We start from the raw sequence: 18,400 nt of genomic DNA, 5'->3' as shown, positions 1-18,400 counted from the left end.
TGTTCTCCTGCTTATCATTCTCAGCATCAGCGTACTTGCCTCAGTCTCTGTGTTCTGTAGCAGCAGAGCAGATCACGTCTTCATCTTTACAGGACCAGGTTGCCAGAGAGCCATTGACAAATAGTCAACTTGTTCTGTGCTCATTGCAGGACTTGGGGGCCCTGAGAAGGGCCACTTCCATCCCAAGATGCTCATAATATTTTTCAGCAGCTCAGGCCCTCAAATGGCATGTAGAAAAATATGCGTGGTCACAAGAGATGTGCATGGCGACAGGAGCAAAGGATGTTTTTGTACATAGTTACAATAAATCACTGGAATATTTGATATAAGGACTGTTCAGTGCTTGGTTCTCTTGTATGGCACTGAGGACAGATAATGTGTGAATGTTAAAGCTCAGGATTAGGATGTCCTGGCTAACTGTGAGGAGCCAGAATTTTACATAGGCCATTCAGAGTTTGCTGAGAGAAAGCAGATTTATGATTGGCTGAGACTTCCCAAATAATAGTTCTGGATTCATCTGTGAAAATGTGGCAAGTGAGTCTGTCTCTGAGGTGCCTAGTAACTGTGCCACTGCACCTTCTTCCCGTTCTTCTGATCAGTCAGTAAAAAACTTTGAAAACTGCAGAGAACTTTTGTGCATTAAAAAAACTTGCATTTATACAAGGAGGGATTTTAACTCCTGAGATGTGCTGCTAGAGGCTTGGTCCATTTTAACAGCTGGGCCTCATTAATATCGATGCAGCGAGGTGCACGCACGAAATGGGCATCTAGCGGAAGTTCACTGGGTACCAGCTTTAATATTTTTTGGAGTTCTCTTCATGTCAGGGAAGTCCCTCCAGCCTGCTGCCTCTTGCAGATATTCTGCGAAAGATTGAATGAATTAACTGAAGGACTGTCTCCTAGCTGGCATGGGACAGCTGATGTTAGAGATCTGGTGACACCCTGTTACTGCGAAGGAAGTGGTTTTAAGTTTCTATATGCAAGTGTTGTTAGGGGAAATGGCATACTGTTGTGCCCCATTAAACCAGAATACACTGTGAAGGATGAGTTGCACAACTTTTAATTTTAGAGGGTGAAGAGTGTGCTGGTGCCCAGGGTCCTCAAGGAAGGAAAGCCAGTGTGTTATCTTGCCTGTCCTGGTCATGTCTTTGAATTCCCTGAAGGAGTAGTCTGCAGTTACAATGGTGAGAGAGTTGGCTCTTAGTTCCAGTCCCATTGGGAGGAGGCTTGTGTGGATCATAAATGCCAGCATAGACCAATTGGACTGAATGGCCTGCTTCTGTGCCGCAGATGTAAAGTAACTCAATGTAACACCTCCCACCTCATGGCACAAGTGATATTTTTTGAGGCTTCCTCACATGGAGACCAGCAGTCTCACTCTCCTCTGATCAATCTCCTCAGGGAGGGTTTGGAGGACACGCTCTCTAAAATTGTGAGCTCTTCTTTTGTTCGTTCTTGCAATGCCCTTCTCTGTTCTTGGACAGTGTGTGCTTGATCTTCTTGTGGTAGATATTCTTGAAAAGCGGAACAAAATCGCACACGAGCCATCCAGTGCAGCTACCTGACAGTGAAACTAGTGATGCAAGCACTTTCCTACTTACTTGCATGCTCCCCCAGCCTGCTGCTGCAAGCTTCAGCCAGAGTTGGCTTTATAAAAGCTACATTCAAATTTTCAAGCATCCCAGCACATTACTCCTGTTTTAGATGGGATTTGTATTGGAGATCCTCAAATGGATATGCAAATGAGCTGATCCCCTAAATTCTGATAGATTCAGCTCTGTAGAATCTTAGCCGATTCAACTCCAGACATACTGGTATAAATTTGGTGCAACTCATCGTGTGGAAATTTTAGGCTGTTTTTAGACAATCCTACATAATGCTGTAGGATATGAACGTGTTCCTAGTCCTTCAAATTATTGCAAATCTAAATTAACAGTTGGCTTAAATGCACAGGAAATTTGGAACAAGAGTGGAAAACCAGGAAAATGTTTGCATCATATAAGATGGTTAACATAGCAGTAGAGGTCAGAAATAGTGAGAAATGCATAAGGGAGCAGTAAAAGTAAAGAGGTAATTGGAAGTAGTCACCAAAAAAAATCTTGAAAAATGCATATGGGAAAACTGAGTACAGGTGGGTCAAGGCCTACAGACAGCAAGCAGGAAGACAACATACAGCAGTAAGGGAAAGTTGGAAATGAGACAGAGGGAACTAAGATTGGAAGGAACTGAGGTAGAGGAGCAGACCAGCAGCAAAGCATATGAGGAGAATATTTTTCTAGAAAAGCAAGCAGTATTATTGCCAATAACCAGAGCAGAGAGAAACAGAGGAACCTAAGTGGGCTTTACAGTGAGTTTCAAAACAGCTACACTCTGGCTCTGGTTTGTAAAGCTAATTGAGCAGATGTTTTGTCAATTAGCATGTGTAGTCAGTCTGATTTGAATAGCAGATCTCATCTGTATATTTTAGTATTGATTTCTAATGTAAGACAAATAAGCATTCATCATAATGCTCTGAAATAACTCCAAGAACAGATGATGTAATAAGTGATTTAATTTAGAATGCTTTGTCTACCTTGTTTCATTATTGAGTAAAGTGCCAGATTGGCTTACTCTCTCCTGAGTGAGAAAGTTTCAAATTAAAGCCCCACTACATACTTGAGCACATAATTTAATACTGAGGCTTCAATGCAGTTCTGAGGAAATTCTCCATTGTCAGAGATTTTGGCTTCTGGAGGAGACATTAAACTGAAACTGATGAATGTTAAAAATCCCTTGGCACTATTTGATGAAGAGCGGGGATCTATCCTGGCCAAGATCACTTCCTCAGCCAACACCACCACAAACAAATTAACTGGTTATTAATTCAGTATGGAACTTTCCTGTGTGCTGCATTTGCCTACAATATGACTGATTGCACTTCAACAGTAACCCATTGGTAGTAAATTGGTAAAAGAGGACGTGATAAGGCATTATATACTGGGAAAAGTAAAGTTAAAACCAATGGTAGCTTTCGATATGACGTATGCATATGGAAACTTTGTAAGTTGGTAATAGAAAACCACTTGCATGGCTTCTTTAAGACCTCATTTTTAATAAGGGAATATTTGAGTGAAAGCATCAGTATGGCCTCCAATGGCCACTATCTAACTATGATTTTATGAATGCAATTCACAGACATAATTTTCCCATCAATATAAATAACGGCAGTGCTGATAATAAAGAATATATAGCTGCTGCTAACCTGGCTGACCAAAGCCGACCTGCTATCAGTGCTGTACTGGTTCCATTGCATTTGCTGGTATCATTTTTCTCCATTAATGTATCTGTACATGTATGGCCTTATTAAATGTGTTTTCCTCCTACACTTCTCACATTAATGTAGAAGTGCTGTTTTGATAGGTTTGCAAAAGAATAACAGGTTATACAGAGACACTTTGTGGCATTCATATTTGGGGCAGCTACTTGGTATAGAAAGGTTTTTGTGAGATTTAACCATGACAGTTTTCTCAGGTCTGCCATCTTTTTGCATATTTATAGCCAGAGTGCTGGTGACAACATTAACCCTGCTAGTTGTCTGTTGTCAGGCTTGCTGTACCAGTCTTTTCTGTATAGGATGCTCTTTATTACTATCCTTTCCCTATCTGCAACATAAGCAGCATCTGTAAATTTGGCTGTGCATGAATGAAAATCCTAAACTGACCAGGAATTTTCCAGCTCAAAACCCTTCCCTTCTGTTGCAGACAAGAATGCTGGGGGTATAAATTGCCCCCCGCCCGAAACAGGGCGAACCCACCCCATTGCGATGTTTTTTACTGCATCTGCAGTCCAGGTCGACTCTTTCGGGAAATTCCGCTCTTTATTTTTTTTGTTTTCATCCGAAAGTTGGTCAGAATGGGGGGGGGGCGAGGACTACACCTGAACGGCAAAAATGCGGTGGTGACAGCAACTGAGGGCAAAAGTTGGGGGCAGTGTATATATACCACCGCGCTGATGTTATAGCGGTGCTGCGTCACCACGGCTCTTCCCTTCACTTAAAGGGGAGAGCCTCTGCGTTTTTAAACTTCAGTTCATCGCTTCTCGGCCTTTTGGCTAAGATCATGCGTAACTGACCTGACAGGGGAGTAACCATGACCCCAAAGTGGTTCTCCCTGGATCAGGAAGGTGGTTCTCCTATGCTTTTTGGAAATAGGAGGTGGGTGGGGTGGCTTGACCCATCCACCTCCACGGAGGTGTGTGGGGGGCCTGACCCATCCACCTCCATGGCACGAACCTGGTATTGCAGTACTTCCAGGAACGGTGCAGTGGCTCTAGGCCTTTTGGCTAAGAGCATTGGCGCAGAGTGATCCTTGATGTGTGCAAGGTGACCTCTGGCGTTTGTGATTTGACAAAGAATTGGAAAGATTGGCTACGAATTAAAAAAAATAAAAAATCAGTAAGGGTTTTGGCCAGGCCAACAGCCTAGCACCCAAGTGGGGGTGCCTGGCTGCCTGTTGGCGGCCCGGCTGAAACCGGGGGCATAATTGTCGGGCCGACCTGGCAGTCGGCCAACAAAAGAAAACATGGTGGCAGTGGTAATGGGCCCTCCCCTTTAAAGGAAGCCGCACAGCCACTGCAAAATGCCATAGCCTCACTGGACCACTGGGGAAAAGGTTGTTTTGGCACCGCCGGGCGGGCCAAAGATTTTCCGAGGGGAATGTCGCCATCGAGGGGTTAGATTGGTGGTGCGCACGGTGAGGACGTGCTTAACACTGATCGGCAGCAGAAGAGTGGTAGGGGGGGATCGGGGCACCACCGGGAAAACTCGGGAGGGCAATTGGGCTAGCAGCGGCCATTCCACCAAAAGTCAGCAGCCACTCTACTCCGCAGCGTGGCCGACGATTTGCGGTGATAACAGGCCTTAAGGAAAGGGGAAATTTCGGCCCCTTGGAGTTTAAATACCACAGTGGAATTGGGGCAAACGCTCTACTAGGTAGCTCTAGTGCAGTGGAAGTTTACATTGAACAGCTAACATTTACAAATCCGGAATATCAGGAGTAAATTGCTTTGCAAGTACAGTCAGCAGAAACAATAGCATCACACCGTATACCTCTTTTGAACACACAGAATTTACATGTTCCAATGTCTGTCTTTTTTTGGCAACTTCATCCTTCCTTATTTTGACTCATACTGGTGTACAGTTCCAATAGTGCGAGCAGCCATCCAGTACTGTTTTCTTTCATTAAAAAACAGAGCTGGATAAATATAGGGATAGAAATTATTGCAGTAAAGGAAGCCATTTGTCCATTGTATCTGTGCTGGTGCTAGCTCTTCAAGTGGAACTATGTACTCTAATCCCATTTCTTTGCCCTTTCCTCATATCATTTTATATTCTTCCTTTCAAGTACCTATCCAATTCCATTTAAAATGAAGTTCAATAGTCACTTGTGGTAAAGTATCCCAAGTCCTAATAAACCACTGCAATAAAGAATGGGCAGAAAGTTCGGATCCATAGCGTCCATTTTGCCATGTGCACACTGGGGTGAATCGCGCTGGACACTGTATTGGTGAGGATGTTAGCACATGTGCAGTGAACATCCACCGGATGTATGCAGAGTAGGCAGATACTGACGTCATGCCATTTTGGAACTCAATGCTCCAGCTAATGCCCTCTCTTAACTTCACACAGCTGAATGCGTGTTCAGCAGCAGGAAGGACCTCCACTGGCACTATTTAAAAGGATCATCAACTACTTACAGGTTAGTTGCTGCTTGATTTCTTCTGGTTATTGCTACGCTTCTACAAGTCTTTGGTGCTTTCTATAGTTGTTTAAAGTTGCCAAAGTCTACAGGCAGTGGTGTGGCACGTGCTGAATCACTTTTTTTCCTGACTTCAAGGGTTCTGTACAAACCACTTACGACCAAAAATGGGTGTGCTTGTAGGAATTCCCCTTGGAATACAGCATGACTTGGAGAATGAACAGAAGACTCATAGAGCAGGACAAGCTGCTGGAAGAGGGAGGAGGAGGAGGAGGGGGAGAAGGGCTCTGGTAGGTAAGTGATGAGGTTGTGGTGCATTGAGCAGTGGTTGAGGCTAGTGGTGCAGTTGGTAGGATATGGCATTTGAAGATGCATTAACTGACCATGACCATTCATGTGAGGTCATTGAACTTTTTGCGGCACTGCAGCCAGGTCCTCAGGGCTTGACTCCTGGCATTGTCCGCCACAGCTATCTGCCTTGTGAGCGTGAGTCTGGAAGGCCTCTTGGCCCCTATGGATTTTATACATCTTTCTTCCTTTCCACCTCCTCCACCAAGGTCTCCAGTGCAGCGATGGAAAAACTTGGAGCTCGCTCTCTTACATATTATGCCATTATTGAGCATTTCCCAGGACAGAATCAGTTGTAGAATTACTTCCAGCACCTGCTCCAGTCAAAACGCACCTTCCTTTTAAGAGGTGCAGGCAGGCTTTAAGCAATGCAGGCAATTTTAACTGGTGCTAGCCTCTCATGGTTTTGGGGCCCATGCTGATGTGTGCATCCAATCAACAGTGTTGTTAGTATCTGAAATCATGAAAATGAGCAGGCACCACAAAGTTGGCGTGCTGCCTGCATTAAATTGAATATGCGCGGGTTAATCGCGCATCACGATCCCCGTGCCCATTTTTGTGGGTTCTCAAATTATCTCCCAAAGTCTTCTAAAATCCCCCTTCATTCTTCCAAAGAGAATCATTCGTCCATGACCCTCTTACGACCAATTTTCCAACCAACAGAAATAATTTTGAAAAGCTCCATCTTATTAACTTTCTCTGTTGCAATGAGAAAAGCCTCAATTTTTTTAACCTTTCTTCATAACTATGATCTCTCATTCTCAGTATTTTTTGAGTGAATTTTCACTGTACCCTCTCCATGACTTGATTCTTTCCTATAATATGGTGTCCAAAACTCTACTCAATGTTCCAATTACGGCCTAAATTTTGAGATAGGAGCAGAATGAAAGCTAGAAAGTTAAGCAAATAGATGATAAATACTGAATGGAGCCTAATGATTCATAACATCTTAAAAATGTCCATTTCCAGAATACTACGACTCAAATTGAATAATGTAATATTAAATTAATATCCTGAAGGTTGAAATTTCTCTTTACACTATAGTTAGTGTGCAGGTTAACACATTCTCTTCAAATTTATGTGTGTATTATTTTAACAAAGTTGTTAACAGTATATTATAAATAGGTTATTGACTTCATCAAAATAGCATATACAGGAATTTGACGCAAACATGTTAACCACTGCACTAAATATAGCATACAGAGGAATTTTAATTCCTTCGGATTTTGCTAGATTACTTTCAGAATCAGGAAAAGAAATTCACAGATTTTTATCTTCATCGACATGTGCACTCTGTACTTAGTCACCTCCCTCATGGAATTAAATAATTTGAGGAAAGGTGGTAAAATTATCAATTGGACTTAAGGTTGCCACCATTTGGTTTTAGACATTATCTGCAAAAAAACTAAAACGTAAACCAACACCAAAAGTTATTTTCTTAAGAATAGAAATCCATATTATTCACTTCACTGTTTTGAAGCTTTCGATGCCTTATGTTCATCACCAAAGAAAATAGCAGATCTCATGCCATGTAACCATTCCCATACCCACCTAAACCTGCTCCTCTTCTGTTTTAGACTTTTTAGCAGCTGGAATTATAGAGGTTTACTACACAGCATGAGGCCATTTAGCCTATCGTCTGTGTGCCAGGTGAACAAGAGTTCCATATGTATGGTATTAAATCCGTAGTCATTTTCAAGTAAAGCAGTGTTGAGTTTACATGAATAGATTGTTTTCAGTTTTTCAGTGCTTTCTACACAATAATGAACTAGCAATGATGAAAATGATTGGAAAGTAGCAAGAGAAGGGAGCTGAAAGGAATTAAATAAAAAGTCATGGAGTTTAAGTGTGTAAAAATTATATTGTTGAGAGCATTCCTACACTGATTTCAACACTTTCTTTTACATAAATATTTTGAAATTAGAGTTAATGGGCTAGAAATTCAGTTTTCAGCAAAAACGGTATTTTTTCACCAAAATTACCATTTTCGCTTCACTACCATTGGTAGGCCGGATATTCAACCTTTAATTTGCGCAGCGGTAAAAATCGGCATTGCACGAGGATTCACGGTGCAAACCGCGAATTTTGGCAACTTTACTCCAAGGCCGATAGCCATGCGAGAGAGGCCTTGGGAGGGGGGGGAAAAACACTCCCAAAAAATGGAAAAAAAAATTTCACAAAACATTCACAAAACTCTTACCTACTACATCGCTGCCAAAGAATTAAAAAATAAAAATTTTAACTTAGCTTTTTTGCAGGTCTTCATACTTACCGCTGCTGGCAGGGCTGCATGACAGGTTTTACCCTGTCGGTATTCTGGACACAGAATACGGGTACGGAGAGAGCCAAATTTAAGGCAAAAACTTTGTTTCGGGACTTGCACAGTGGCGCTCCTCTCCCCAGCAGTATGTGGAAAGCACCGCCGCAAAACGTCACCGAATTTCCCGCCGACTGGTTTTACGCCAAATATGGTGAAATAGTGCTAAAAGCCTGGTCGCAAAATCGGCAAACTTCTAGACCATTGTATTTATTTTAGTATGAAACTCCTTTCGGGAGCCATCTTAAACCTTGCACAAGGATCTTTTTTGTTGCAAGCATATAAAGAAGAAAAAACACTATTTACCTTCACAAAGTTTCTGTTTCATTATTTCTCTAATTCTGGAGATACCAGTGTAGTCCTCTACATAGAAAACATATGTGGATGACGGTTTATTAGCAATTGCCTGAAGTTCTGCATCTTCTATTTCCTGACCAACTCCAATTGCAAACAAGATAATTTTCTTTTTCCTTGCTTCCTCTGCTGAGTTCTTCACATCATCCTGGGACTTTCCATCCGTAAGAACAATTGCTACTTTTGTCACGGCATTAGCAGCCCTGGTCGAGGTAGCAAACACATCGTTAACTCCAAATGTTATAGCTTTTCCTGTTCTTGTGTTTCCACCCCTATATAATATGGCCTCCATTGCTTTCATCAGGTCTTCATTGGACCTATATTTTTCCAATGGGATTTCTAGCAAAGGATCATCACTATATTGTATGACACCCACTTGTGTAAACGTAGTCCCTATTTCAAAACTGCTGGATATGTTGATAATCCAGTTTTTGACTATTTCAAAATTTTCCGGGCCTACACTAAATGAGCCATCCAAAATGAAAACTAAGTCATTTGGAGCAGTTCTGCAGCCTAGAAGAAAATAGAAAAGAAAAATGTTATTACATAAAGAAATAATATGCATATTATCCACTATGGAGTTATTATTTTTATGCTACAATTTTTCTGCAAATTTTAAAGAATCTGAATATTATAGAATCATAGATCGGTAGAAGGCCATTCGGCCCATCGAGCCCATGTCGACTCTCAGCTAGTCCCACTCCCCTGCCCTTTCCCTGTAGCCCTGCAATTTTTTCTCTTTCAGATACTTATCGAACTCCCTTTTGAAAGATAAAATTGAGTCTGCCTCCACCACCCTTTAAGGCAGTGTGTTCCAGATCTTAACCATTTGCTGTGTAAAAAAAAGTGTTTACTTACGTCACCTCTGATTCTTTTGCCAATCACTTTAAATCTGTGTCCTGTGGTTCTCGACCCTTCTGCCAATCGGAACAGTTTCTCTCTAGCTATCCTGTCCCGACCCCTCTTGTTTTTGAACACCTCTATCAAATGTCCTCTCAATCTTCTCTGCTCCAAGGAGAACAAGCCAAGCTTCAACAGTCTATCAGCGTAACTGAAGTCCCTCATTCCTGGAATCACTCTCGTAAATTTTTTCTGCACCATCTCTAAGGCCTTCACATGCTTTATAAAGTGTGGTGCTCAGAATTGGACACAGTACTCCAGTTGGGGCCTAACCAGTGTTTTATACAGGTTCATCATAATTTCCACACCTTTGTAGTCCATGGGCTGAATTTTGGGTTTACCGTTTGCGGGGCGAAAACGGAGGTGGGGCAGGAAAGTTACCGCCCAGGTAACGTTTGCACTGCATGGAGAAATTTTTGCCATCTGGGCCCTGCGCAGCGTAAAGGGAGGCATTGTACGACTTTTGCGGCGCAAAAATGGGAAACCTCGCCAACTAAAATGCGTGGCCGGTAGCGCTCCGAGAGGGGCCTTGGAAGCGAAAAAGAAACAACAAAAAAAATCACAAAACCATTCCAAAAACATTTCCACACCACCACAACACAAATCGCTACAAAAAAAATAAGAGAATAAACACTGGAACTTACATTTTTTGCAGTTTATCTACCTCACCACCACCGGCAGGGCTGGGCTACTTTGTTTTCCCTGGCAGTCATCGCGGGGCGCGCTTTGGAGCATACGGGTCGGGTGCGAGTCGAAACTACTGCCAGTGTCGCAATGAGAGGCATTGCACACCCGGCGCAGCTCTTCCCAGCGGTGCTTGTAAGGGCCGCCACAAAACCCGACCGGAGGATCGTGACCGGACGCAAAAGACCTTACTGCCCCATTTCTCGCTGCGGAGGGTCAAAACCCGGCGAAACTCGGAGCACAAAGGACCCGAAAATCCAGCCCATTAATTATACCTCTATTTATGAAGCCCAGGATCCCATAACTCTTTTTATTTGAATCAATTTTCTTGCTCAACCTTCAACGATTTATGTACAAATATCCCCAGGTGTCTCTGTTCCTGTACCCCATTTATGATTGTACCATATAGTTTATAAGTCCTCTCCTCATTTCTTTTGACCAAAATGCATCAGTTCACACTTTTCTGTGTTAAAATTCATCTGCCACGTGTCTGCCCATTTCACCAGCCTGTCTATGTCTTCCTGAAATCTCACACTCTCCACTATACTTCCAAGTTTTGTGTCATCTGCAAATTTTCAAATTGTGCCCTGTACATCCATATCCAAGTCATTAATATATATCAAGAAAAGCAGTGACCATAGAACCCAACCCTGGTGAATACCACTATACCTTCCTCCAGTCCGAAAATCAACCTTTCACCACTATCTCTGTTTCCTGTCACTTAGCCAATTTCGTATCCACTGTCCCTTTTATTACATGGGTTTCAATTTTGCTGACAAGCCCATTATGTGGCACTTTGTCGAATGTCTTTTCGAAATCCTTGTACACTAAGAGGCCAAAATTCAGGCCCGCCAGAAAGCTGGCGCACTTACCGTTTGTTAAGTGCTTTTACCACAGTCTCGGAAGAAGTCGCGCTTCATCGATATTCAGGTCTTTGTCTTTTTTTCGAGTGGACCGGAAGTCGGTCATAATGGGTGCGGAAGTGCAGCAGGACCGGTGAAGGGCCGATGTGGAGGCAGGACAGATTCTCTGCCACCATCACTCAGCAGCGGAGTGGTGGTGACGTTATTGCACGTCTCCTTTAAAGGAGCGAGAATCGGTGAATTTTTAGGATTGGCCACTGGGCCACCAGGGAGGGTTTTGGCCGGGCCAGCAGCCTGGCACCCAAGAGGGAGTGTCAGGCTGCCTGTTGACGGCCTGGCTGAACCAGGGGGCACAATAGTCTGGCCGATTAAAAAAAAAAAAATGGCAGCAGCAGCATTGGGCCATTGCCTTTAACGGCCGCCGTGCAGCCAGGGCTGAGAGAGGGAATGAAAGGTGCACTGACAGAAAAAGCTGTTGGGGGCACCACTCATCAGGCATTAGATTTTTTTGGCCTGAATATCGACAGAGGTGGGGGTTCCCGGTGGTGCGCGCACTGATGACACACTTACGGCCACTTGGCAGCAGCGGGGTGGAAGTGGGAACCATCAGAAAATCCCCCCTGCTGAATTTGGCTGGTGGCGGCCATTGTATTCCGCTGCCTGGCCACCGCATTCTGGCGGTAACGGGCCTTATCGGGACCCTGAATTTCGGCCCCTAAGTCAACCACATTACCCTCATCAATCCTCTCTGTTACCTCATCAAAAAACTCGATCAAGTTGGTTAAACACAATTTTCCTTTAACAAATCCGTGCTAGCTTTCCTTAATTAATCCATACTTGTCCAAGTGACTGTTAATTTTAGCCCTGAATACTGTTTCTAAAAGCTTTCCCACTACCAAGGTTACATTGACTGGCCTGTAGATGCTGGGTTTATCATTACACCATTGTTCAAAAATGGTGTACCATTTTCAATTCTCCAGTCGCCTGGCACCACTCAATATCTATGGAGGATTGGAATATTATGACTACCTCCGCAATTTCCGCCCTCAATTCCCTCAGCATCCTAGGATGCATCCCATCCACTCCTGGTGATTTATTTACTTTAAGTACAGCCAGCCTTACTAAAACCTCTTCTTTATCAATTTTTATCCTATCCAGTGTCTCTACTATGTCCTCCTTCACTATGTCTATGGCAACATCCTTTTCCTTGATGAAGACAGATCCAAAGTACTCATTTAGTACCTCAACCATACCCTCTGCCTTCATGCATAGGTCTCCTTTTTAGTCTTTAATTGCCCCACCCCTCCACTTACTACCCTTTTACTATTTGTATGCTATAGAAGAATTTAGATTACCTTTTGTCATGTATGTAACCAAAATGTAACACCACTGTATTACTGTATACACACAACCTAGTTGCACGCCTTGACGACAAGGGGTGAACTTGTGGGAGACACTCCTTAACCGATCTCCCAGGTATATAAAGGGAGGTCCCACGCAGGGTTATCACTTGTGGAGTGCTGTGAATAAAGAGTTGAGGTCACAGAGTGACCTTGTCCCCAGAATGTGCCTCGTGTGGTTTCATGCTGTAGAGTAAGGACTTTACATTGGCGATGAGAAACGGGAACTCACGACCCACGAGAATGGCCACCGGTAGTGCAGAGGAACGGTACTGTGTTGGGGAAGACTGGGACGATTTTGTCAAGAGGCTTCAGCAAAGCTTCGAAACGAAAGAATGGCTGGGGGAAGCAGCGTCCGACAAGCGAAGGGCTCATCTTTTGACCAGCTGCAGACCAAAGACTTACGCGCTCATGAAGGGCTTATTATCACCCGAAAAGCTGTCGGACAAAACCTTTGAAGAACTTAGCAAACTGATCGGGGAGCATCTCAAACCGGCGAGTAGCATACATATGGCCCGACACAGATTCTACACCCACTGACGTCGTGAAGGACAGAGCATACCGGATTTCGTAGCAGATCTCCGGCGTTTGGCCAGCCCCTGTAAGTTCACATACGCCTGCAGGGGGGAGATGCTAAGGGACTTCTTTATCGAGGGCATCGGTCACGCGGGAATTTTCCGCAAATTAACTGAGACCAAGGATTTGACCTTGGAAGTGCCGGCGTTGTTAGCTCAAACTTTCATGGCGGAGGAGGAAGGAACGAAAATAATATACGCACGCAAGGCTGCCTCTAACGCGGCGATGGGTCAGGGAATCAACATCATCAATGCGACTCAGAGCCCCGCAGGCTGGCAGGGGAAGTCCGACATTCCCCAGGCAGCAATAGACCCCAGAGTAGGACTCCAACAGAGACAATGGCAGGCTGAACGGACATTCATGCCATCACAGCGGACAATGCGGCCCGGGATGGAGCCATTGACACCCACTAATAGGGTACTTAAGAGTAGTCAAAGGGACAGTCAGAACGGAATGCCTGGCCATTGTCCCTTTGTCCCCAACAACGGAAACTTTAACTCATGCTGGAGGTGTGCGGGAAAACACTCAGCCAGACCTTGCAGATTTCAACAGTTTGTCTGCAGAAAATGCAATCTCAGTGGCCATTTAGCTCGAATGTGCAGGAAGCCTGCAACCAGACTAATATGAGGCAGAGGAACCAGAAGAGGGTCCTTTGAGGCAGGATGACTTTTGGGGCAAATCGATGGACGCCGAGGTTCAGCGGGTCCATGCTGCGAACAGTTCATACACCAAAACGCCACCAATGATGATGAAGGTTTTATTAAACGGGATCCCAGTAGGCATGGAGCTGGACACTGGGGCCAGCCAGTCACTCATGGGCATTCAGCAATTTGAGAAGCTATGGCCACTCAAAGCCAGTAGACACAAATTAGCACGTATTGAGATACAATTACGGACTTACACTAAAGAAATCATTCCGGTGCTAGGTAGTGCAATGTTGGTTGTCACACACAATGGGTTAGTAAATCGGCTGCCGCTCTGGGTTGTCCCGGGTAATGGTCCCGCACTGTTGGGGAGGAGCTGGTTAGCCGAGATGAACTGGAAATGGGGGGATGTTCACGCAATGTCATCTGTGGAGTGAAGTTTGTGCACACAAGTCTTACAAAAATTCGATTCACTATTCCAACCTGGCGTCGGGACTTTCAAAGGCACCAAAGTAGTAATACACATCACCCCAGACGTCAGGCCAGTGCACCACAAAGCCAGAGCGGTGCCATATGTGATGCGGGAAAAGATCGAGAGCGAACTGGAGCGGCTGTTGAGAGAGGGAATCATCTCGCCTGTTGAATTCAGCGACTGGACGAGCCCCATCGTTCCCGTCCTAAAAGCGGATGGCTCGGTCAGGATCTGTGGCGACTACAAGGCCACCATCAATCGGGTGTCCCTACAAGATCAATACCCACTCCTGAGAGCGGAGGACCTCTTCGCCACGCTGGCAGGCGGCAAGCTGTTCACCAAGTTGGACCTCGCTTCAGCCTATATGACCCAGGAACTGGCCGACGAATCTAAACTACTGACCACCATCACCACGCACAAGGAACTGTTCGTTTATAACAGGTGCCCATTTGGCATTCGATCAGCGGCCGCGATTTTTCAAAGAAACATGGAAAGCCTGCTTAAATCCATTCCTGGAACGATCGTATTCCAGGATGACATCCTCATCACGGGTCGAGACACCGAGGAACACCTCCACAACCTGGAGGAGGTGCTACGCCAACTGGACCGGGTAGGCCTGCGACTCAAGAAGTCTAAATGTGTGTTTTTAGCTCCTGAGGTTGAGTTTCTGGGCAGGAGGTTGCTGCAGATGGGATTCGGCCCACCGAATCCAAAACAGAGGCGATTCGAAGAGCACCCAGGCCCTGCAACACATCGGAGTTGCGTTCATTTCTGGGACTGTTGAACTATTTCGGGAACTTTCTGCCGTATTTGAGCATGTTGTTGGAGCCGCTCCATGTGCTCTTGCGTAAGGGATGCGATTGATTTTGGGGGGACTGTCAGGAACGGGCTTTTGATCGGGCGCAAAACTTATTTTGTTCAAACAAGTTGTTGACCCTGTACGACCCCTGTAAAAAATTGGTTCTGACATGTGATGCATCGTCCTATGGGGTTGGGTGCGTGTTGCAGCAGGACAATGCTGAGGGTCAACTACAACCTGTGGCTTATGCCTCTAGGTCGCTCTCTCAAGCAGAACAAGGATATGGGATGGTCGAGAAAGAAGCGCTCGCATGTGTCTATGGTGTAAAAAAAATGCAATAGTACCTCTTTGGTAGGAAGTTTGAATTAGAGATGGACCACAAGCCATTAACATCCCTGTTGTCAGACTGCAAGGCTGTCAATGCCAACGCATCAGCCCACATACAGCGATGGGCTCTCACGCTGGCTGCTTATGACTACTCCATCCGGCACCGGCCCGGCACTGAAAATTGTGCTGACGCGCTCAGCAGGCTTCCACTGAGGGTGTAGCGGAGCAAAGCGCTCAGATGGTCATGGCTGTCAATGCCTTTGACAGCGCAGGCTCCCCCATCACAGCCCACCAGATCAAAATCTGGACAAACAGAGATTCCCTCCTATCCCTGATTAAGAAATGTGTCCTGACTGGGGATTGGGCGCCCGCACACGGAGCATGCCCTGAGGAGGTCAGACTGTTCCACAGACGGATGGATGAGCTCTCCATCCAAGCCGACTGCCTACTATGGGGCAGCCGGGTAGTTATGCCCCAGAAGGGCAGGGAGGCATTCATCAGGGAACTCCACAGCAAGCACCCAGGCATTGTGCTGATGAAGGCCATTGCCCGGTCACACATTTGGTGGCCTGGAACTGATTCAGACCTGGAACACTGTGTTTGCAGGTGCACGACGTGTGCCCAACTGGGTAATGCCCCCAGGGAGGCCCCGCTCAGCCCATGGCCCTGGCCCACCAGGCCATGGTCACGTATTCATGTTGACTACGTGGGCCCGTTCATGGGAAAGATGTTCCTTATTGTGGTAGATACGTACTCAAAATGGATCGAGTGCATCATTCTGAATTCATGCATGTCATCCACCACCGTGGAAAGCCTACGTGCGATCTTTACAACCCATGGCTTGCCGGACATCCTGGTTAGTGATAATGGCCCATGCTTCACAAGCTACGAATGTTGAGCAATGGCATCAACCACATCAGGACTGCGCCGTTCAAGCCGGCCTCCAATGGCCAGGCGGAACGTGCGGTTCAAATCATTAAGGAAGGTATGCTCAGGATTCAAGGACCCTCCCTACAATGCTGCCTATCGTGTCTCCTGCTGGCCTATAGATCTTGACGCACTAGCTCATGGGAGTCCCGCCCGCAGAGCTACTTATGAAACGGACACTCAAAACCCGGTTGTCCCTCATTCACCCAGTCCTAACTGACATAGTTGAGGGTAAGCGCAAGTCACAAAACGAGTACCATGACCGCAATTCGAGGGGGAGATGTATAGAAATAAATGATCCTGCATTCGTCCTCAATCATGCCATGGGCCCCCAAATGGCTTGAGGGTACTGTAATTGACAAAGAGGGGAATAGGGTCCTCGTGGTAAAACTCAACAATGGTCAGATATGCCGTAAGCATCTGGACCAAGTAAACAAAAGGTTCAGCATCGACACGGAGGAACCTGAAGAAGACCATGAGATGGAGTTCACACCACTGCCAGTGAACAAGCAACAAGAGCAATCAGAAGAATGCACAGTCCCTGTGGTCAGCCCGGACAGGCCAGAATTACCACAGGTGACAGACACTCACGTCAGTGTCCAACAACCAGAGCCCCAACTGCGGCGCTCCACGAGGGAACGTAGACCACCTGAAAGACTAAACCTATGATCCTAACAAGACCTTGGGGGGGGGGGGGGAAGGTGATGTCATGTATGTAAGTACAATGTAACACCAGTGTATTACTGTATACACACAACCTAGATGCACACCTTGATCACAAGGGGTGAACTTGTGGGAGACACTCCTTACCTGATCTCCCAGGTATATAAAGGGAGGTCCCACGTAGGGTCAGCACTTGTGGAGTGCTGTGAATAAAGAGTTGAGGTCACAGAGTGACCTTGTCCCCAGAATGTGCCTCGTGTGGTTTCATGCTGTAGAGTAAGGACTTTACACCTTTTATGTTGGCTGCCAATTTATTCTCTTCAGGATTCTCTTTGCCTCTCTTATTTTGTTTATCACTTCTCCTCTGATCTTCCTATATATAGCCTGATTCTCAGATGTATTTGCAACCTGACATCTATCATATGTGCTCTTTTTCTACTTCATCTTATTCTCTATCTGTTTCGTGATTCAGGGAGCCCTGACTTTAGTTGCCCTTCCTTCCCCCCCCTAGTGGGAATATACCTCGACTGTACCCGAACTATTTCCTCTTTAAAAGAAGCCCATTGTTCCATTACAGTTTTGCCTATCTGTCTTTGATTACAGTTTACCCGGGACAGATCCGTTCTCATCACACTGAAATTGGCCTTCCCCTAGTTAAACATTTTTACTCTAGATTACTCCCTGTCCTTTTCCATAGCTAAGCTAAAGCTTCTGATACTATGATCTATGATTACTGTTCCCTAAATGTTCACCTACTGACTGTTGCTCCACTTGACCTACCTCATTCCCCAGAACCAGATCCAGCAATGTTTCCTCCTTCGTTGTGCCAGAAACATACTGATCAAGAAAGTTCTCCTGAACATACTTCAGATATTTTTCCCCTTCTCCGCCCTTTACACTATTACGATCCAGTCTATATTAAGATAGTTGAAGTCCCCCAATATTAATATTCAAGAGTTCTTGCATCTCTCTGTAATTTCTCTGCAAATTTTCTCCTCCATATCTTTACCACTATTTGGTGGTCTATAGAATACACCTAGTAGTGTAATGGCACCTTGACTATTTCTTAACTCTAGCCATTTAGATTCTGTCCTTGTCCCCTCCAGGACATCCTCCCTCTCCGGCACTAACATAATAGCACGATTATACAGGTTTATATTTATCATTGCAACTATCTGTTTGGTGCTCCCACCTATATTCCTAAGTCAGGTACTTAAAGTCCCCCCATGGACTTTATGACTTGCAAGCCACAAACATCTTGGGTTGTGTTTTTAACTAAATCACATGCTTGTGCTTCTCACAGAGTAATAACCATTTCAGTAATACATGTTTGACCTCCCGAATCCGGAAACCACGGGACCGAGGCCGAGTCGGTTTTCGTGTTTTTCCAG

The 18,400-nt window shown here is 45.2% G+C and overlaps 1 protein-coding gene and 1 pseudogene across 1 annotated transcript in view; one reads left to right on the top strand and one right to left on the bottom strand.

Moving 5' to 3' along the window:
• The window catches only part of LOC139266575 (collagen alpha-1(XXI) chain-like), a 463,005-nt gene that overhangs the window by 439,802 nt on the left and 4,803 nt on the right, over positions 1–18,400 (bottom strand). The window contains exon 2 of the mRNA XM_070884170.1: positions 8,707–9,267. Within this exon, the coding sequence (XP_070740271.1) occupies positions 8,707–9,267 (561 nt within the window). The remainder of the gene's footprint in view (positions 1–8,706; positions 9,268–18,400) is intronic.
• Positions 4,070–4,307, top strand: LOC139267557 (U2 spliceosomal RNA; annotated as a pseudogene).

The sequence above is a fragment of the Pristiophorus japonicus genome, chromosome 7 (genome assembly GCF_044704955.1).
Source record: "Pristiophorus japonicus isolate sPriJap1 chromosome 7, sPriJap1.hap1, whole genome shotgun sequence".
In the NCBI taxonomy this organism is placed as follows: domain Eukaryota; kingdom Metazoa; phylum Chordata; class Chondrichthyes; family Pristiophoridae; genus Pristiophorus; species Pristiophorus japonicus.
This window is presented reverse-complemented; position numbering and strand designations above follow the sequence as displayed.